Below are 23939 nucleotides of genomic sequence, written 5' to 3'. Positions count from 1 at the left end.
ACACAAATCCTGAATGAAAACAGTATTCTTTGTAATCTCATCTGGGTGATGATGTTGGAGCGTGGCGTGGGGGCGGGAGGGTGGGGGGAGTGCTGTAACCGTGGCTCCCAGCAGGCTGTATTATGACTGGGCCTGAAGACTGGCTCCTCCAGCTCCTGTGATGCCCTGATTGGACGGTGAGCAAGAGGGAACAAACAGAGCAGTAGTAGAAGTGGAGCCACAGGCAGAGAGAGAGAGAGAGCGAGAGAGAGAGAGAGAGAGAGAGGGGGGGGGAGAGAGTGAGAGAGAGAGACAGAGAGAGAGGGGGGAAATAAACCAAGGAAAGAAACCAAGGTTTCTTAAACTATGGGTCGGGACCCAAAAGTGGGCCCTGGGCATGTTAGAGGTGGGCCGTGAGTTATGAGAATACATCTATAATAACACACTATTTCTTCTTAATTTGGGTCAATGAAGGACAATTTGGGTCATAGGAAGATGGTCAATTTTTCATTTGGGTCTCGAGCTGAAAAGGTTTAAGAACCCCAGATCTAAACAGTTGTTATCGAAGGCGAAACCACAGTGATAACCTTTGACTCTGGCACAGCATGTGAAGCTGAGACTCCTTCTGTCTGTCAGTCAGTCTGCCTGCCTGCCTGCCTTCTTGCCTGCCTATCTGTCTATGTGTTGCTAACATCACAGTGTTGTGATTAGGCATGAATGTCCTCTGACCTGCCAGGTCTCGTCTAAGCTGTCTCAGGTCCTTGGTGATGTCTTCAAACTTGACCTGGGCAGCCAGGAACACATCCTGAGGCTCAGGGAGAGGGAAGACACTTCTCTCTGTTCCAGCATTCTGGGGGAAACCAGAACAGCAACATCAGAGTGACAAAAACAACAACAACAACAACATGACATTTGTTCTAGGGGCATTCTACATAGAAACAATAAAAAAACACCTGAATTACAAAAATCTCAAACAACCATAGACTAACTTCCAGTAAAATGCATTACAATAAAGTGATTAACAAATGTTTGACATTACCTCATCTAGGTTGCGGAGATAGTACGATGTCACATAGTCAACCAGACTGATACGATTGTCCTTCAAAGAAGAAGAGAACAGAGAACACAAAAGAACCTCAAACACAAAGGAACCCAACACAAAACAATACATCTGTCTGTCTTCTGCTTCAAAATACTGTGAGCTGTAGGTTTTTACTATGCTATATTATACACTCATCTAACTGTACTTCATACTGTAACATGGCCCTTACCCTGCTCTTGACGTCCTTTAGTTTGGGCAGGATCTCCAGTCCAAAGCCGTCAGCCTGTCCTCTGGTCCTGTTGCCCCCGTTCATGTGGTTCCCCAGGGCTAGAACCAGACCCATCACCTCCCTCACACTGGAGGTCTCCATCAGATCCTGGAGACAGAAATACACTTCAGACTACTGGGACAAGCTCCTTGACTCATTTACATTTAATGTGATGATGTGGCCCGTGACACTTTGCTTCTTGAAAGTCCAATATCTTGAAAACTTCACCGCTGACATGCCAAACATTTTTTTGGACTGTATCAACAGCCGACTAATGACAAAGAAAAAATAAAAAGAGATCGTTTTTTGAGTGGAGTTTCCCTTGAAGACTCTTTATTTATTATGGATATGTGTTCTACATTAAAACACTTTTCCTGTGGTTCCTCTGTTACTGAACTACCAAAGCACTCTACCCCTTTGACAGCCACCTAGTATGAACTAACATGAAGAGAGAGTTCCAACCTCGCAGACACTAGAGACGATGTCCAACTTGCACTGTATGGAGGCCATGCCGTCTATGAAGACAGACTGGAAGATGATACATGAAGCTCTGTCCGGGAATTCTGGTATCTGAGACAACTCATACAGGAACCTAGAGACAACACGGGTGACAAGGAAGAAGACATGATGGACGTTGCTTTGATGTCACTACCGCCTTTGTCAAGTCTTTTGTCCTACATTAGAGTTCCAATATAAAGATGGCGCCTTGAGGGGGAGCTAATCCCGCTGGGCTCCAGCTTCCGCCCTCCACAGAATATACAAAATGTGATAAGGAAGGGAAAGGAGAACACTCACTGTTCAGGTTTGTCCAGCAGCCTGACCTGCTCCTCCTCTGAAGTCTGGTAGTGTTTCTTTATCCTCTCCAGCTCATCAGGCTGGGCTCTCTGAGATGAGAGAGGTACAAACAACACTTAACACTGAAGACATCTCAAAATGTAAAAGTCATGCCGGTCTCTCTGAAAGAGAACAGTACGGTAAAAGAAAGAAGGACTCGTATACAAACACAAGTAGTTCAGGACACTCACGTTTTCATATAAAGCCTGGATGGTCTCCACGTCCACTACGGAATTGTCCACGGTCAGCACAGCTACAGGAGTAAACGGGTTCATTGAGTCATGCTTTAAATTGAAGGACAAATTTGTAGGACACTGTCAGACCCCAGCTCGTGCCTAGAGGACCAGGGAGTTTTACAGTGGGCCTTTAGTTGATTTAGTCCTGAGGTCAGATAAGGATATTCCTACAGGGCATATACTGGTGGTGTAGACAGAGCTATAATAGCGAGGCTTTCACCATAATCACACAAGATACCAAGCTAAGCAAATTGGCCAAGCACTTCTCTTGTCACGATTCCCAAGGTCTCTAGTTTCGACGAGCTGAAATCCAACATGACTGGATCAAATGGAGGTTTTCCCCTGTTATTTCCTCTGTTATTTAAAGCTGTTGCTGAAAGTGATACATTCAAGAGATCACAGTGGACAAGGTCTATGTCTCCACACGATCAGTGCTTGGCTGGTGAGAGGTGTGTGAGGGCCAAACTGAAGAAGGCATCTAGGGCCTATAAAGCTTGTACACACTCGCTGGCACGTGCACACACACACACACACACACACACACACACACACACACACACACACACACACACACACACACACACACACACACACACACACACACACACACACACACACACACACACACACATACACAGCCAACAAATCTAAAAAATCTCCACTGATGGGAAACTAACTGCTCCCTGCCACAGAAACCAAAGACATCCACAGTGTAGATTCCTTCCCCTTACAGTACTGTATTTCCCAGCTCAAAGGGTAACTCTCAGTCTACCTCCCAACTGGCACCCTATTCCCTCCCTATTTAGTGCACTACTTTTGATCAGAGCCCTATGGGTTAAAGAAGTGCACTATAGGGAATAGGGTACCAGTTGGGACCAAGTCTCAGACTGTAATTGTGGGATGTTTTCTGCTGAGTCCAGTCCTTTTGTCTAATACGGATCATACGTCATGTTGATTCATTAACTCCTGATGTTCCATTCAGTCTGACTATATAAGGCGTGACAGTATTACAGTACAGCTGAATGGAGATTTGGTGGTGGTTGGAGTTAGGCCCTGCCTGCCTGCCTGCCTGTCTGTCTGTCTGTCTGTCTGCCTGCCTGCCTGCCTGCCTGCCTGCCTGCCTGCCTGCCTGCCTGCCTGCCTGTCTGTCTGTCTGTCTGTCTGTCTGTCTGTCTGTCTGTCTGTCTGTCTGTCTGTCTGTCTGTCTGTCTGTCTGTCTGAAGTCAAATACAGGGTAGAGGGGCCAGAGTCAGATGTTTAGTTGTGGTTCAGATGACTCACTTGGTTGCAGCGTAACCAAGCATAGATTACCCACTGGGCACACACTGGTTGAATCAACGTTGTTTCAAGGTAATTTGTCAACACATTGTGACGTGGAAGCTACGTGGAAAATACATTGGATTTGAAAAAAGTAATCAACGTAACATTTTTGTTTGGAGGGTGAAATTTCAACCACAGGATTAGTCATCATTGTAACCAAATTTCAACATAGACAAACCTTGTATAAAATATGTTGAATTTGTACCTTTAAAACAACGTCAGATCTTCAACGTTATATCCAATATCCAAAAGAAAACAAATTGACTGGTCAGCACATCCTACTGGAGAATGTAATACAGCTACCCTTTGGTTTCCCATCAAGGGTTTTTAATAAAGCCCTGCTTAGCTATGATCATTACAAATGTGTTATCGTGAGAATGATTGTTGAGAGATTTCCACTTAAAAATTAAATAGATGTATTGTTGCTATCGAAGTCATTCCAAAGGGTAGGTTTCACAGTGCAAATGAAATGTGAACATAAATGTATCACTCATTTATCTTGAATGATGCTATTTAGGCCTGTACATTCATGGTCAAAAGTTTTGAGAATGACACAAGTATTGGTCTTCACAAAGTTTGCTGCTTCAGTGTTTTTAGATATTTTTGTCAGATGTTACTATGGTTACTTTTGTATTCGGCGGTGCCGGGTGTAGCACGAAGCTAGCTAGCTAACTCACCTCCTGGACTAGCTGGCGAGTAGCTATTAGCAACGGTAGCAACTAAATACAATATCCTCTTAGCCAGCTACATTCGTTCGCAGCGACGCCGTTTTTCAAACAAAGTCAACACAGCAGCCATTGCTAGCTAGCCAACACTACCAGCTAGCTGTACTGTAGTAGCTAAATACAATATCTTTGTGCTAGCTAGCCAACGTTTAATTATTGCTGCGTTATGAAAGAACTAGACACGGACACGAATTATCTGTTTAGTGTGTTAACACACTATTGGTAGCTTGTTGTAACCAAGTATTGGTGCTAAACTGTGTGTTATTGGATGCTAGCATGCTAGTTAGCTATGGCGTCATAGTTAGCTAGCTGAATAAAGTATGTTGAGTCTATTCCTTGAAACATTGAACAGCTGTAGTTTACAACAATTCTAATTTCTAAAGTGGAAGTTGGGAGAGTTTTATTCGGGTGGTTCAGTGAAACAATTATAGTTTCTGAGGTGGAAGTTGGGAGAGTTATATTTGGGAGTTTTTTTTGGTGAGGGAGGCCCTGCTCTCTCCTTTCCCAGATGTTTAGTTCATTTCATTCCGATCTCCTCTGCATTATTGTAGCCATCTGCTACAGCCTGTCAACTATGCCTCTGCCTATCCCTGTTCTCTCCTCTCCGCACAGGCTACACAAACGCCTCACACCGCATGGCTGCTGCCTCTCTAACCTGGTGGTCCCTGCACGCACCACACACCTGGAGTTCCAGGTCTCAGGCAGCCTCTGGAACTGCCGTTCTGCTGCCAACAAGGCTGACTTCATCCCAGCCTATGCTACCCTCCAGTCCCTCGACTTCCTGGCGCTGACGGAAACATGGATTACCACTGAAAACACTGCTACTCCTACTGCTCTCTCCTCGTCTGACCATGTGTTCTTGCATACCCCGAGAGCATCTGGTCAGAGGGGTGGTGGCACAGGAATCCTCATCTCTCCCAAGTGGTCATTCTCAATTTTTCCCCTAACCCATCTGTCTATCTCCTCATTTGAATTCCACGCTGTCACAGTCACTAGCCCATTTAAGCTTAATATCCTTGTCATCTATCGCCCTCCAGGTTCCCTTGGAGAGTTCATCAATGACCTTGACGCCTTGATAAGTTCCTTTCCTGAGGATGGCTCACCCCTCACAGTTTTGGGGGATTTCAACCTCCCTACGTCTACATTTGAATCATTTCTCTCTGCCTCCTTCTTTCCACTCCTCTCCTCTTTTGACCTCACCCTCTCACCGTCCCCCCCTACTCACAAGGCAGGCAATACGCTTGACTTCATCTTTACTAGATGTTGCTCTTCTACTAATCTCACTGCAACTCCCCTCCATGTCTCCGACCACTACTTTGTATCCTTTTCTCTCTCGCTCTCCTCCAACACTACTCACTCTGCCCCTACACAGATTGTAATGCGCCGCCGCAACCTTCGCTCTCTCTCTCCCACTACTCTCTCCTCTTCCATCCTATCATCTCTTCCCTCTGCTCAATCCTTCTCCCTCCAATCTCCTGATTCTGCCTCCTCAACCCTCCTCTCCTCCCTTTCTGCATCCTTTGACTCCCTGTGTCCCCTATCCTCCCGGCCGGCTCGGTCCTCCCCTCCAGCTCCGTGGCTTGATGACTCATTGCGAGCTCACAGAACAGAGCTCCGGGCAGCTGAGCGGAAATGGAAGAAAACTAAACTCCCTGCCGACCTGGCATCTTTTCACTCCCTCCTCTCTACATTTTCTTCATCTGTTTCTGCTGCTAAGGCCACTTTCTACCACTCTAAATTCCAAGCATCTGCCTCTAACCCTAGGAAGCTCTTTGCCACATTCTCCTCACTGCTGAATCCTCCCCCCCCTCCTCCCTCTCTGTGGATGACTTCGTCAACCACTTTGAAAAAGAAGGTTGACGACATCCGATCCTCGTTTGTTAAGTCTAATGACACTGCTGGTCCTGCTCACACTGCCCTACCCTATGCTTTGACTTCTTTCTCCCCTCTCTCTCCAGATAAAATCTTGCGACTTGTGACTGCAGGCCGCCCAACAACCTGCCCGCTTGACCCCATCCCCTCCTCTCTTCTCCAGACCATCTCCGGTGACCTTCTCCCCTACCTCACCTCGCTGATCAACTCATCCTTGACCGCTGGCTATGTCCCTTCCGTCTTCAAGAGAGCGAGAGTTGCACCCCTTCTCAAAAAACCAACACTCGATCCCACTGATGTCAACAACTACAGACCAGTATCCCTTCTTTCTTTTCTTTCCAAAACTATTGAGCGTGCCGTCTTTAGCCAACTCTCTTGCTATCTCTCTCAGAATTACCTTCTTGATCCAAACCAGTCAGGTTTCAGGACTGGTCATTCAACTGAGACTGCTCTTCTCTGTGTCACGGAGGCTCTCCGCACTGCTAAAGCTAACTCTCTCTCCTCTGCTCTTGTCCTTCTAGACCTGTCTGCTGCCTTTGATACTGTGAACCATCAGATCCTCCTCTCCACCCTCTCCGAGCTGGGCATCTCCGGCGCGGCTCACTCCCTGGATTGCGTCCTACCTGACCGGTCGCTCCTACCAAGTGGCGTGGCGAGAAGCTGTCTCCGCACCACGTGCTCTCACCACTGGTGTCCCCCAGGGCTCAGTTCTAGGCCCTCTCCTTTTCTCCCTATACACACCAAGTCACTTGGCTCTGTCATATCCTCACATGGCCTCTCCTATCATTGCTACGCTGACGATACACAACTAATCTTCTCCTTTCCCCCTTCTGATAACCAGGTGGCGAATCGCATCTCTGCATGTCTGGCAGACATATCAGTATGGATGACGGATCACCACCTCAAGCTGAACCCTGGCAAGACGGAGCTGCTCTTCCTCCCCGGGGAAGGACTGCCCGTTCCATGATCTCGCCATCACGGTTGACAACTCCGTTGTGTCCTCCTCCCAGAGTGCGAAGAGCCTTGGCGTGACCCTGGACAACACCCTGTCGTTCTCCGCTAACATCAAGGCGGTGACCCGATCCTGCAGGTTCATGCTCTACAACATTCGGAGAGTACGACCCTGCCTTACACAGGAAGCGGCACAGGTCCTAATCCAGGCACTTGTCATCTCCAGTCTGGATTACTGCAACTCGCTGTTGGCTGGGCTCCCTGCCTGTGCCATTAAATCCCTACAACTCATCCAGAATGCCACAGCCCGTCTGGTGTTCAACCTTCCCAAGTTCTCTCACGTCACCCCGCTCCTCCGCACACTCCACTGGCTTCCAGTTGAAGCTCGCATCTGTTACAAGACCATGGTGCTTGCCTATGGAGCTGTGAGGGGAACGGCACCTCCGTACCTTCAGGCTCTGATCAGTCCCTACACCCAAACGAGGGCATTGCGTTCATCCACCTCTGGCCTGCTGGCTCCCCTTCCTCTGCGGAAGCATAGTTCCCGCTCAGCCCAGTCAAAACTGTTCGCTGCTCTGGCACCCCAATGGTGGAACAAGCTCCCTCACGACGCCAGGACAGCGGAGTCACTCACCACCTTCCGGAGACATTTGAAACCTCACCTCTTTAAGGAATACCTGGGATAGGATAAAGTAATCCTTCTACCCCCCAAAAAAAAAATCCCACTGCCTATAGGGTGAATGCACCAATTTGTAAGTCGCTCTGGATAAGAGCGTCTGCTAAATGACGTAAATGTAAATGTAAATGGTATACTGAAGTATAATTACAAGCATTCCATAAGCGTCAAAGGCTTTTATTGACAATTACATTAAAAGTTTATGCAAAGAGTCAATATTTGCAGTGTTGACCCTTCTTTTTCAAGACCTCTGCAATCCGCCCTGGCATGCTGTCAATTAACTTCTGGGCCACATCCTGACTGATGGCAGCCCATTCTTGCATAATCAATGATTAGAGTTTGTTAGAATTTGTGGGTTTTTGTTTGTCCACCCGCCTCTTGATTGACCACAAGTTCTCAATGGGATTAAGGTCTGGGGAGTTTCCTGGCCATGGACCCAATATTTCAATGTTTTGTTCCCCGAGCCTTATGGCAAGGTGCTCCATCATGCTGGAAAAGGCATTGTTCGTCACCAAACTGTTCTTGGATGGTTGGGAGAAGTTGCTCTCGGAGGATATGTTGGTACCATTCTTTATTCATGGCTGTGTTTTTAGGCAAAATTGTGAGTGAGCCCACTCCCTTGGCTGAGAAGCATCCCCACACATGAATGGTCTCAGGATGCTTTACTGTTGGCATGACACAGGACTGATGGTAGCGCTCACCTTGTCTTCTCCGGACAAGCTTTTTTCCGGATTCCCTAAACAATCGGAAAGGGGATTCATCAGAGAAAATGACTTTACCCCAGTCCTCAGCAGTCCAACCCCTGTACCCTTTGCAGAATATCAGTCTGTCCCTGATTTTTTCCTGGAGAGAAGTGGCTTCTTTGCTGCCCTTCTTGACACCAGGCCATCCTCCAAAAGTCTTCGCCTCACTGTGCGTGCAGATGCACTCACACCTGCCTGCTGCCATTCCTGAGCAAGCTCTGCACTGGTGGTGCCCCGATCCCGCAGCTGAATCAACTTTAGGAGACGGTCCTGGCACTTGCTGGACTTTCTTGGGCGCCCTGAAGCCTTCTTCACAACAATTGAACCTCTCTCCTTGAAGTTCTTGATGATCCGATAAATGGTTGATTTAGGTGCAATCTTACTAGCAGCAATATCCTTGCCTGTGAAGCCCTTTTTGTGCAAAGCAATGATGACGGCACGTGTTTCCTTGCAGGTAACCATGGTTAACAGAGGAAGAACAATGATTTCAAGCACCACCCTCCTTTTAAAGCTTCCAGTCTGTTATTCTAACTCAATCAGCATGACAGAGTGAGCTCCAGCCTTGTCCTCGTCAACACTCTCACCTGTGTTAACGAGAGAATCACTGACATGATGTCAGCTGGTCCTTTTGTGGCAGGGCTGAAATGCAGTGGAAATGTTTTTGGGGATTAAGTTAATTTTCATGGCAAAGAGGGACTTTGCAATTAATTGCAATTCATCTGATCACTCTTCATAACATTCTGGAGTATATGCAAATTGCCATCATAAAAACTGAGGCAGCAGACTTTGTGAAAATTAATATTTGTGTCATTCTCAAAACTTTTGACCACGACTGTATAGCATTTGCAAAGTCATCAACAGCTATTGTTTCAAATTAACCCAGAATTCCATTAAAAATAGACAATACAATTGGCCTAGGGTTTCAAGCTCTGATTGATTTCAAATGTAATTATATTTAGTGATATTGAATTGTGTTTGGTTGTCAACACAACCCAATATCAACATTTGAAGGAGATGTATCTTCTGCTTGGATAGTTCCATCTGTGCCACTGACTTAGTCTGGCTTTAATTCCAGTTTGTCTACAAATTAATAATTTATATGTTGGATTCACGTCTTCATCTCAAACAAAAAACTAAGTTAAAGAATATGACTAAATCAAATCAAACTTTATTTAAAGTTTGCCAGACTAAGTCAGTGGCACAGATGGAACTATCCAAGCAGAAGATACAACTCCTTCAAATGTTGATATTTGGTTTGCGTTGACAACCAAACACAATTCAATATCACTTTTGAAATAAAATAAATAGCCTATTAACTTGTCGAAAGTTTAACAAATTATATGTTGGATTAAAGTTAAAGAATGCGATTAAGCCAGTGGCTAAGATGGAACTATACAAGCAGTAGATACATCTCCTTTAAATGTTGACATTTGGTTGCATTGTCAACCAAACACAATTCAATATTACTTTAGAAAATACAGTAAATAGCCTGAAGTTAAGGCTAAAATAATGTAACATTTAACCTTAAAATGAGTACCACATCCATGGCCACATTTTGAGGTTACTGTAACTATAAAGTTCTCCTTATGTACTTTTAATGTCATCTCAACTGCAATCCAGGTCATTTGGTTCTGCTAATAGATGAAGCACAGTGATATTAATGAACCTTTTACTGCAGTGGGCTAAATCAGGGTCATGGTTATGGTCTTTAAAACAAGAAGACACCTGTACCATGTCAGACATAGAGTTGAAATATATTACATTTTTAGTTTGCATCCCAATATTACACTTTACAATGGGGAAAAAAAGTATTTAGTCAGCCACCAATTGTGCATGTTCTCCCACTTAAAAAGATGAGAGAGGCCTGTAATTTTCATCATAGGTACACATCAACTATGACAGACAAAATGAGAAAAAAAAATCCAGAAAATCACATTGTAGGATTTTTAATGAATTTATTTGCAAATTATGGTGGAAAATAAGTATTAGGTCAATAACAAAAGTTTCTCAATACTTTGTTATATACCCTCTGTTGGCAATGACACAGGTCAAAAGTTTTCTGTAAGTCTTCACAAGGTTTTCACACACTGTTGCTGGTATTTTGGCCCATTCCTCCATGCAGATCTCCTCTAGAGCAGTAATGTTTTGGGGCTGTCGCTGGGCAACACAGACTTTCAACTCCCTCCAAAGATTTTCTATAGGGTTGAGATCTGGAGACTGGCTAGGCTACTCCACGAAGCCACTCCTTCGTTGCCCGGGCGGTGTGTTTGGGATCATTGTCATGCTGAAAGACCCAGCCACGTTTCATCTTCAATGCCCTTGCTGATGGAAGGAGGTTTTCACTCAAAATCTCACAATACATGGCCCCATTCATTCTTTCCTTTACACGGATCAGTCGTCCTGGTCCTTTTGCAGAAAAACAGCCCCAAAGCATGATGTTTCCACCTCCATGCTTCACAGTAGGAATGGTGTTCTTTGGATGCAACTCAGCATTCTTTGTCCTCCAAACACGACGAGTTGAGTTTTTATCAAAGAGTTATATTTTGGTTTCATCTGACCATATGACATTCTCCCAATCCTCTTCTGGATCATCCAAATGCACTGTAGCAAACTTCAGACGGGCCTGGACATGTACTGACTTAAGCAGGGGGACACGTCTGGCACTGCAGGATTTGAGTCCCTGGCGGCGTAGTGTGTTACTGATGGTAGGCTTTGATACTTTGGTCCCAGCTCTCTGCAGGTCATTCACTAGGTCCCCCCGTGTGGTTCTGGGATTTTTGCTCACCGTTCTTGTGATCATTTTGACCCCACGGGGTGAGATCTTGCGTGGAGCCCCAGATCGAGGGAGATTATCAGTGGTCTTGTATGTCTTCCATTTCCTAATAATTGCTCCCACAGTTGATTGCTTCAAACCAAGCTGCTTACCTATTGCAGATTCAGTCTTCCCAGCCTGGTGCAGGTCTACAATTTTGTTTCTGGTGTCCTTTGACAGCTCTTTGGTCTTGGCCATAGTGGAGTTTGGAGTGTGACTGTTTGAGGTTGTGGACAGGTGTCTTTTATACTGATAACAAGTTCAAACAGGTGCCATTAATACAGGTAACGAGTGGAGGACAGAGGAGCCTCTTAAAGAAGAAGTTACAGGTCTGTGAGAGCCAGAAATCTTGCTTGTTTGTAGGTGACCAAATACTTATTCTCCACCATAATTTGCAAATAAATTCATTAAAAATCCTACAATGTGATTTTCTGGAAAAAAAATCTCAATTTGTTTGTCATAGTTGACGTGTACCTATGATGAAAATTACAGGCCTCTCTCATCTCCCCACTGTATATACATCACATAGAAACAGCGGATTTTCAGCGGTTGTACATTTTTTATAATGTTTAAGAATTATGAAATTATGAATAATATTAATAACATTCCACCCATGAGGCCACTAGAGGGAGATTTGGTAATTTGACTGCAGGAAGGGTCTACTCTGTTGTATAAATAAACAAAATATCTGACATTGTATTCCCATTTAAACTTTGCTGTGCTTTAAAATGCTTGAAAGCGCAGTTATAGACATAAACCAAAAATTGTTTTTCCATTGGAATTTCGTTGTGCTTTTAGATGGTTGAAAGCATAGTGAAAACACATTTGAAATTCAATTTACAGTGCCTTGCAAAAAGTATTCATCCCCCTTGGCGTTCTTCCTATTTTGTTGCATTACAACCTGTAAATTAAATGGATTTTCATTTGGATTTCATTTAATGGACATACACACAATAGTCCAAATTGGTGAAGTGAAATGAAAAAAATAACTTGTTTAAAAAAATTATTTAAAAAAAATATCGGAAAAGAGGTGCATGCAAATGTATTCACCCCCTTTGCTATGAAGCCCCTAAATAAGATCTGGTGCAACCAATTACCTTCAGAAGTCACATAATTAGTTAAATAAATCCACCTGTGTGCAATCTAAGTGTCACATGATCTGTCACATAATCTCAGTATATATACACCTGTTCTGAAAGGCCCCAGAGTCTGCAACACCACTAAGCAAGGAGCACCACCAAGCAAGCGACACCATGAAGACCAAGGATCTCTCCAAACAGGTCAGGGAAAAAGTTGTGGAGAAATACAAATCAGGGTTGGGTTATAAAAAAATATCAGAAACTTTGAACATCCCACGGAGCACCATTAAATCCATTATTAAAAAATTGAAAGAATATGGCTACAAACCTGCCAAGAGAGGGCCGCCCACCAAAACTCACAGACCAGGCAAGGAGGGCATTAATCAGAGAGGCAACAAAGAGACCAAAGATAACCCTGAAGGAGCTGCAAAGCTCCACAGTGGAGATTGGAGTATCTGTCCACAGAGCTGGGCTTTACGGAAGAGTGGCCAGAAAAAAGCCATTGCTTAAAGAAAAAAATAAGCAAACATGTTTGGTGTTCACCAAAAGGCATGTGGGAGACTCCCCAAACATATGGAAGAAGGTACTCTGGTCAGATGAGACTAAAATTTAGCTTTTTGGCCATCAAGGAAAACGCTATGTCTGGCGCAAACCCAACACCTCTCATCACCCCGAGAACACCATCCCCACAGTGAAGCATGGTGGTGACAGCATCATGCTGTGGGGATGTTTTTCATCGGCAGGGACTGGGAAACTGGTCAGAATTGAAGGAATGATGGATGGCGCTAAATACAGGGACATTCTTGAGGGAAACCTATTTCAGTCTTCCAGAGATTTGAAACTGGGACGGAGGTTCACCTTCCAGCAGGACAATGACCCTAAGCATACTGCTAAAGCAACACTTGAGTGGTTTAAGGGGAAACATTTTAATGTCTTGGAATGGCCTAGTCAAAGCCCAGACCACAATCCAATTGTGGTATGACTTAAAGATTGCTGTACACCAGCGGAACCCATCCAACTTGAAGGAGCTGGAGTAGTTTTGCCTTGAAGAATGGGCAAAAATCGCAGTGGCTAGATGTGCCAAGCTTATAGAGACATACCCCAAGAGACTTGGAGCTGTAATTGCTGCAAAAGGTGGCTCTACAAAGTATTGAATAGTTATGCACGCTCACGTTTTCAGTTTTTTTGTCTTATTTCTTGTTTGTTTCACAATAACAAATATTTTGCATCTTCAAAGTGGTAGGCATATTGTGGAAATCAAATGATACAAAATCCATTTTAATTCCAGGTTTTAAGGCAACAAAATAGGAAAAATGCCAAGGGGGGTGAATACTTTTGCAAGCCACTGTACTTTTGGTGGTCTTTTTGAATGGGTGAATATAGGTCGTAATCTCATTGATCAACGTCTCATCCAAATATTACCCAATTATCCACGTTGAAATGACGTGGTGTGCCCAGTGGGTAGTTCTTGAGTTGTGGGTTTGAGTCCTACGTTGGCCACAAATATTGAATATACTGTATGTGTAAACTGTAAATCGCGCCAGACTATCTTAGATGAAGTTGTTGGTTCTGGTCCTACATAGGCATTTAGCTACTAGTTATGTAATAACTTTGGATAAAAGCCTCCGTTGAATGTCAAGATTACATTTAAAAAGACAGTATATATGCACCCTTCTTTTCAGAGATGATGTTAGATGTACAGTTTATTGCCAGCGGTTTTCAATCCTCATCTCCGGGGACCCCAGACTTTTCACGATTTTGTTGTAGCCCTGAATTAGCTCTCACGATTCACCTAATCAAGGTTCACCTAATCTGATTCACCTAATAATCCCAGAGGTGTGTGTCACTCACCTTGCTCTATGTCCTTCATCTCCAGGTGCAGACTAGAGATGAGTATCCCTACAGCCTGTGAACGCTTCCCATCCAGCAGTTTAATGATCTGATGGAGGAGGAGAGAAAACTGTGTGAGTAGAAGTTGCCTCTAACCACTGACACAGGGTCAGATATTTGTCTTCCCTTCTAGCAGCTTAATGATCTGATGGAGGAAGAGAGAAAACTGACACAGGGTCAGCTATTAGTCTTCCCATCCAACAGCTTAATGATCTGACCAGGGAGAGGAGGACAACACAGTGACCATGACAACAGTGGAGCACAGCTGACCATCAGATGAGGTAAGAGGAAGGGAGCTGGACTAATGGAAAACTAATAGAGGCGTTGATAATTAATGGAGAGCAGAACCTCTCGCTCTCTCTTCTCTCCCCCCTCTCTCTTCTCTCCCCCTCTCTCTTTCTCTTATCTCCCCCTCTCTTTCTCTCTCTCTTCGCTCCCCCTCTCTCTCTCTCTCTCTCTCTCTCTCTCTCTCTCTCTCTCTCTCTCTCTCTCTTCTCTCAATTTCTATAGATAGATGACCATGGGGTCTTCATCATGTATCTTGGCTGACTACAGATAGATGACCATGGGGACTTCATCATGTATCTTGGCTGACTATAGATAGATGACCATGGAGACTTCATCTTGGCTGACTATAGATAGATGACCATGGGGACTTCATCATGTATCTTGGCTGACTATAGATGGATGACCATGGAGACTTCATCATGGCTGACTATAGATAGATGACCATGGGGACTTCATCATGTATCTTGGCTGACTATAGATAGATGACCATGGGGACTTCATCTTGGCTGACTATAGATAGATGACCATGGAGACTTCATCTTGGCTGACTATAGATGACCATGGATACTTCATATTGGCTGACTATAGATAGATGACCATGGGGACTTCATCATGTATCTTGGCTGACTATAGATAGATGACCATGGGGACTTCATATTGGCTGACTATAGATAGATGGCCATGGGGACTTCATATTGGCTGACTATAGATAGATGACCATGGGGACTTCATATTGGCTGACTATAGATAGATGACCATGGGGACTTCATCATTTATCTTGGCTGACTATAGATAGATGACCATGGGGACTTCATCATGTATCTTGGCTGACTATAGATAGATGACCATGGAGACTTCATCATGGCTGACTATAGATAGATGACCATGGGGACTTCATCTTGGCTGACTATAGATGACCATGGGGACTTCATATTGGCTGACTATAGATAGATGACCATGAAGACTTCATCTTGGCTGACTATAGATGGCCATGGGGACTTCATATTGGCTGACTATAGATAGATGACCATTGGGACTTCATCATGTATCTTGGCTGACTATAGATAGATGACCATGGGGACTTCATCTTGGCTGACTATAGATAGATGGCCATGGGGACTTCATATTGGCTGACTATAGATAGATGACCATGGGGACTTCATCTTGGCTGACTATAGATAGATGACCATGGGGACTTCATCATGTATCTTGGCTGACTATAGATAGATGACCATGGGGACTTCATCATGTATCTTGGCTGACTATAGATAGATGACCATGGAGACTTCATCATGGCTGACTATAGATAGATGGCCATGGGGACTTCATCATGGCTGTCTATAGATAGATGACCATGGAGACTTCATCTTGGCTGACTATAGATAGATGACCATGGAGACTTCATCATGTATCTTGGCTGACTATAGATAGATGACCATGGGGACTTCATCATGTATCTTGGCTGACTATAGATAGATGACCATGGGGACTTCATCATGTATCTTGGCTGACTATAGATAGATGACCATGGGGACTTCATCATGTATCTTGGCTGACTATAGATAGATGACCATGGGGACTTCATCATGTATCTTGGCTGACTATAGATAGATGACCATGGAGACTTCATCTTGGCTGACTATAGATAGATGACCATGGGGACTTCATCATGTATCTTGGCTGACTATAGATAGATGACCATGGGGACTTCATCATGTATCTTGGCTGACTATAGATAGATGACCATGGGGACTTCATCATGTATCTTGGCTGACTATAGATAGATGACCATGGAGACTTCATCTTGGCTGACTATAGATGACCATGGAGACTTCATATTGGCTGACTATAGATAGATGACCATGGGGACTTCATCATGTATCTTGGCTGACTATAGATAGATGACCATGGGGACTTCATATTGGCTGACTATAGATAGATGGCCATGGGGACTTCATATTGGCTAACTATAGATAGATGACCATGGGGACTTCATCTTGGCTGACTATAGATAGATGACCATGGGGACTTCATCATGTATCTTGGCTGACTATAGATAGATGACCATGGGGACTTCATATTGGCTGACTATAGATAGATGGCCATGGGGACTTCATATTGGCTAACTATAGATAGATGACCATGGGGACTTCATCTTGGCTGACTATAGATAGATGACCATGGGGACTTCATCATTTATCTTGGCTGACTATAGATAGATGACCATGGGGACTTCATCATGTATCTTGGCTGACTATAGATAGATGACCATGGAGACTTCATCATGGCTGACTATAGATAGATGACCATGGGGACTTCATCTTGGCTGACTATAGATGACCATGGGGACTTCATATTGGCTGACTATAGATAGATGACCATGAAGACTTCATCTTGGCTGACTATAGATGGCCATGGGGACTTCATATTGGCTGACTATAGATAGATGACCATTGGGACTTCATCATGTATCTTGGCTGACTATAGATAGATGACCATGGGGACTTCATCTTGGCTGACTATAGATAGATGGCCATGGGGACTTCATATTGGCTGACTATAGATAGATGACCATGGGGACTTCATCTTGGCTGACTATAGATAGATGACCATGGGGACTTCATCATGTATCTTGGCTGACTATAGATAGATGACCATGGGGACTTCATCATGTATCTTGGCTGACTATAGATAGATGACCATGGGGATTTCATCTTGGCTGACTATAGATAGATGGCCATGGGGACTTCATATTGGCTGACTATAGATAGATGACCATGGGGACTTCATCTTGGCTGACTATAGATAGATGACCATGGGGACTTCATCATGTATCTTGGCTGACTATAGATAGATGACCATGGGGACTTCATCATGTATCTTGGCTGACTATAGATAGATGACCATGGAGACTTCATCATGGCTGACTATAGATAGATGACCATGGGGACTTCATCTTGGCTGACTATAGATGACCATGGGGACTTCATATTGGCTGACTATAGATAGATAACCATGAAGACTTCATCTTGGCTGACTATAGATGGCCATGGGGACTTCATATTGGCTGACTATAGATAGATGACCATTGGGACTTCATCATGTATCTTGGCTGACTATAGATAGATGACCATGGGGACTTCATCTTGGCTGACTATAGATAGATGGCCATGGGGACTTCATATTGGCTGACTATAGATAGATGACCATGGGGACTTCATCTTGGCTGACTATAGATAGATGACCATGGGGACTTCATCATGTATCTTGGCTGACTATAGATAGATGACCATGGGGACTTCATCATGTATCTTGGCTGACTATAGATAGATGACCATGGAGACTTCATCATGGCTGACTATAGATAGATGACCATGGGGACTTCATCTTGGCTGACTATAGATGACCATGGGGACTTCATCTTGGCTGTCTATAGATAGATGACCATGGAGACTTCATCATGTATCTTGGCTGACTATAGATGACCATGGGGACTTCATCTTGGCTGACGATAGATAGATGACCATGGAGACTTCATCATGTATCTTGGCTGACTATAGATAGATGACCATGGGGACTTCATCTTGGCTGACTATAGATGACCATGGAGACTTCATCTTGGCTGACTATAGATGACCATGGAGACTTCATCTTGGCTGACTATAGATGACCATGGGGACTTCATCATGTATCTTGGCTGACTATAGATAGATGACCATGGGGACTTCATCATGTATCTTGGCTGACTATAGATAGATGACCATGGGGACTTCATCATGTATCTTGGCTGACTATAGATAGATGACCATGGGGACTTCATCATGTATCTTGGCTGACTATAGATAGATGACCATGGGGACTTCATCATGTATCTTGGCTGACTATAGATAGATGACCATGGAGACTTCATCTTGGCTGACTATAGATAGATGACCATGGGGACTTCATCATGTATCTTGGCTGACTATAGATGGATGACCATGGAGACTTCATCATGGCTGACTATAGATAGATGACCATGGGGACTTCATCATGTATCTTGGCTGACTATAGATAGATGACCATGGAGACTTCATCATGGCTGACTATAGATAGATGGCCATGGGGACTTCATCATGGCTGACTATAGATAGATGACCATGGAGACTTCATCTTGGCTGACTATAGATAGATGACCATGGAGACTTCATCTTGGCTGACTATAGATGACCATGGAGACTTCATATTGGCTGACTATAGATAGATGACCATGGGGACTTCATCTTGGCTGACTATAGATAGATGACCATGGGGACTTCATCATGTATCTTGGCTGACTATAGATAGATGACCATGGGGACTTCATATTGGCTGACTATAGATAGATGGCCATGGGGACTTCATATTGGCTAACTATAGATAGATGACCATGGGGACTTCATCTTGGCTGACTATAGATAGATGACCATGGGGACTTCATCATTTATCTTGGCTGACTATAGATAGATGACCATGGGGACTTCATCATGTATCTTGGCTGACTATAGATAGATGACCATGGAGACTTCATCATGGCTGACTATAGATAGATGACCATGGGGACTTCATCTTGGCTGACTATAGATGACCATGGGGACTTCATATTGGCTGACTATAGATAGATGACCATGAAGACTTCATCTTGGCTGACTATAGATGGCCATGGGGACTTCATATTGGCTGACTATAGATAGATGACCATTGGGACTTCATCATGTATCTTGGCTGACTATAGATAGATGACCATGGGGACTTCATCTTGGCTGACTATAGATAGATGGCCATGGGGACTTCATATTGGCTGACTATAGATAGATGACCATGGGGACTTCATCTTGGCTGACTATAGATAGATGACCATGGGGACTTCATCATGTATCTTGGCTGACTATAGATAGATGACCATGGGGACTTCATCATGTATCTTGGCTGACTATAGATAGATGACCATGGGGATTTCATCTTGGCTGACTATAGATAGATGACCATGGGGACTTCATCATGTATCTTGGCTGACTATAGATAGATGACCATGGAGACTTCATCATGACTGACTATAGATAGATGACCATGAGGACTTCATCATGTATCTTGGCTGACTATAGATAGATGACCATGGGGACTTCATCATTTATCTTGGCTGACTATAGATAGATGACCATGGGGACTTCATCATTTATCTTGGCTGACTATAGATAGATGACCATGGGGACTTCATCATGTATCTTGGCTGACTATAGATAGATGACCATGGAGACTTCATCATGGCTGACTATAGATAGATGACCATGGGGACTTCATCTTGGCTGACTATAGATGACCATGGGGACTTCATATTGGCTGACTATAGATAGATGACCATGAAGACTTCATCTTGGCTGACTATAGATGGCCATGGGGACTTCATATTGGCTGACTATAGATAGATGACCATTGGGACTTCATCATGTATCTTGGCTGACTATAGATAGATGACCATGGGGACTTCATCTTGGCTGACTATAGATAGATGGCCATGGGGACTTCATATTGGCTGACTATAGATAGATGACCATGGGGACTTCATCTTGGCTGACTATAGATAGATGACCATGGGGACTTCATCATGTATCTTGGCTGACTATAGATAGATGACCATGGGGACTTCATCATGTATCTTGGCTGACTATAGATAGATGACCATGGAGACTTCATCATGGCTGACTATAGATAGATGACCATGGGGACTTCATCTTGGCTGTCTATAGATAGATGACCATGGAGACTTCATCATGTATCTTGGCTGACTATAGATGACCATGGGGACTTCATCTTGGCTGACGATAGATAGATGACCATGGAGACTTCATCATGTATCTTGGCTGACTATAGATGACCATGGGGACTTCATCTTGGCTGACGATAGATAGATGACCATGAAGACTTCATCTTGGCTGACTATAGATGACCATGGAGACTTCATCTTGGCTGACTATAGATGACCATGGGGACTTCATCATGTATCTTGGCTGACTATAGATAGATGACCATGGAGACTTCATCATGTATCTTGGCTGACTATAGATAGATGACCATGGGGACTTCATCATGTATCTTGGCTGACTATAGATAGATGACCATGGGGACTTCATCATGTATCTTGGCTGACTATAGATAGATGACCATGGGGACTTCATCTTGGCTGACTATAGATAGATGACCATGGGGACTTCATCATGTATCTTGGCTGACTATAGATAGATGACCATGGGGACTTCATCTTGGCTGACTATAGATGACCATGGAGACTTCATATTGGCTGACTATAGATGACCATGGAGACTTCATCTTGGCTGACTATAGATAGATGACCATGGGGACTTCATCATGTATCTTGGCTGACTATAGATAGATGACCATGGGGACTTCATATTGGCTGACTATAGATAGATGGCCATGGGGACTTCATATTGGCTGACTATAGATAGATGACCATGGGGACTTCATCTTGGCTGACTATAGATAGATGACCATGGGGACTTCATATTGGCTGACTATAGATGGCCATGGGGACTTCATATTGGCTGACTATAGATGACCATGAAGACTTCATCTTGGCTGACTATAGATGGCCATGGGGACTTCATATTGGCTGACTATAGATAGATGACCATTGGGACTTCATCATGTATCTTGGCTGACTATAGATAGATGACCATGGGGACTTCATCTTGGCTGACTATAGATAGATGGCCATGGGGACTTCATATTGGCTGACTATAGATAGATGACCATGGGGACTTCATCTTGGCTGACTATAGATAGATGACCATGGGGACTTCATCATGTATCTTGGCTGACTATAGATAGATGACCATGGAGACTTCATCATGACTGACTATAGATAGATGACCATGAGGACTTCATCATGTATCTTGGCTGACTATAGATAGATGACCATGGGGACTTCATCATTTATCTTGGCTGACTATAGATAGATGACCATGGGGACTTCATCATGTATCTTGGCTGACTATAGATAGATGACCATGGGGACTTCATCTTGGCTGACTATAGATGACCATGGGGACTTCATCTTGGCTGACTATAGATAGATGACCATGGGGACTTCATCATGTATCTTGGCTGACTATAGATAGATGACCATGGGGACTTCATCATTTATCTTGGCTGACTATAGATAGATGACCATGGGGACTTCATCATTTATCTTGGCTGACTATAGATAGATGACCATGGGGACTTCATCATGTATCTTGGCTGACTATAGATAGATGACCATGGGGAATTCATCATTTATCTTGGCTGACTATAGATAGATGACCATGGGGACTTCATCTTGGCTGACTATAGATGACCATGGGGACTTCATATTGGCTGACTATAGATAGATGACCATGAAGACTTCATAATGTATCTTGGCTGACTATAGATGACCATGGGGACTTCATATTGGCTGACTATAGATAGATGACCATGAAGACTTCATCTTGGCTGACTATAGATGGCCATGGGGACTTCATCTTGGCTGACTATAGATAGATGACCATGGAGACTTCATATTGGCTGACTATAGATAGATGACCATGGGGACTTCATCTTGGCTGACTATAGATAGATGACCATGGGGACTTCATCATGTATCTTGGCTGACTATAGATAGATGACCATGGGGACTTCATCATGGCTGACTATAGATAGATGACCATGGGGACTTCATCATTTATCTTGGCTGACTATAGATAGATGACCATGGGGACTTCATCATGGCTGACTATAGATAGATGACCATGGGGACTTCATCAACTCATTTTCAAACAACCATGCAGGGGTATCATGTCCATTCCAGCTATATGTCTACATGCAGGGGTATCATGTCCATTCCAATAGCAAATGCAGACACTCTTGGCCTCCGACAATACAAAAATGCAGAATATTTTGAGTAAAACTATAGTTCCAGCTAGATGTACTGAATGTCCCAGGCTGGTATGTTTAATCCTCAGACACCACTGCCCTCTAGTGGAACATAGACACATTGCTACCCTGTATTGGGCTACATACAGTCTACCGTACCTTTTTGTCCTTGGCTTTCTTCTCATAAGCCTCTGCCAGAGGTTTTCTCTTGGTTTGTATGGTGGTCTTGGAGAACAAGTCTTCAAACTCTGTGGTGTTGATGATGTCTGGTTCCTCAAGAGAGCTCCACAATGTGTCTTTACTGGGAAAGGAGAAGAGAGGGGGGGTAAATGGAAGGGAGAGAGAGAAGAGAGAGAGAAGAGAGAGAAGAGAGAGAAGAGAGAGAAGAGAGAGAAGAGAGAGAGAGAGAGAGAGAGAGAGAGAGAGAGAGAGAGAGAGAGAGAGAGAGAGAGAGAGAGAGAGAGAGAGAGAGAGAGAGAGAGAGAGAGAGAGAGAGAGAGAGAGAGAGAGAGAGAGAGAGAGAGAGAGAGAGAGAGAGAGAGAGAGAAAAATATATATATGACTAGATCAATTCCCGAGTGGTGCAGCGGTCTAAGGCACTACAGACCCCCTGGTTCGATTCCAGGCTGTATCACAACCGGCTGTGATTGGGAGTCCCATAGGGCGGCGCACAATTGGCCCAGCGTCGTCCGGGTTTGGCCGGTGTAGGCCGTCATTGTAAATAAGAATTTGTTCTTAACTGACTTGCCTAGTTAAATAAAGGTAAAATAAAAAAAATAGACAGTGGGGTTTGAGTGTCATTTTGGGCTATTTTCTCTCTTCCTTTCTCTCTGGCAATCACCACCAGGATAAAACACCATCCAGAGAGGATGTTGGTGTTAAGCTAGAGCAATTTAACAGAGCCACACACATAACATTGCAGGCTGTGGTGGACTACATTGGCTGGAAGGAGAGCTGTGAGTGGAAACAATTATGTTCACAAGGTATCAGTTTACAGTACAACAGTAGAGAGATGGACCCCACAATGCCTGGTGTGTTACTGGTAACTGTCACGCAGACCACACTAAATTGTCTAGTGTACAGCCTTTTAAACCAGGCTCTTATGAGACAAACTTAGAAAAAGATTGGGGTGGAAGCGATTTGTTAATGGACCCATATCCCACAAGGAATGAAAACGTTTAACAGGAACGGAAAAGTGGTTGAACAAAATAGTTTGAGATTGCTAGCCTGGTCCTAGGTCTGTTTGGCATGACAGTTATCTATAGGCCTTCAGCACAAATAGATATGGGACC

The 23939-nt window shown here is 44.0% G+C and overlaps 1 protein-coding gene across 2 annotated transcripts in view; it reads right to left on the bottom strand.

The window, feature by feature from the left end:
• LOC121548517 overlaps positions 1-23939 on the bottom strand; it is a 69733-nt gene that overhangs the window by 19432 nt on the left and 26362 nt on the right. For both annotated transcript variants that reach the window (XM_041859973.2, XM_045215938.1), the window contains exons 7-14: positions 22807-22948; positions 14389-14476; positions 2315-2376; positions 2085-2173; positions 1752-1881; positions 1251-1397; positions 1019-1078; positions 709-829 (exon numbers count right to left, since the gene is read on the bottom strand). In XM_041859973.2, the coding sequence (XP_041715907.2) occupies positions 709-829; positions 1019-1078; positions 1251-1397; positions 1752-1881; positions 2085-2173; positions 2315-2376; positions 14389-14476; positions 22807-22948 (839 nt within the window). The remainder of the gene's footprint in view (positions 1-708; positions 830-1018; positions 1079-1250; positions 1398-1751; positions 1882-2084; positions 2174-2314; positions 2377-14388; positions 14477-22806; positions 22949-23939) is intronic.

The sequence above is a fragment of the Coregonus clupeaformis genome, unplaced genomic scaffold (assembly GCF_020615455.1).
Source record: "Coregonus clupeaformis isolate EN_2021a unplaced genomic scaffold, ASM2061545v1 scaf0561, whole genome shotgun sequence".
Taxonomy (NCBI): Eukaryota; Metazoa; Chordata; class Actinopteri; order Salmoniformes; family Salmonidae; genus Coregonus; species Coregonus clupeaformis.
Note: the sequence above shows the minus strand (reverse complement) of the source record. Positions and strands in the feature narration are given on the sequence as shown.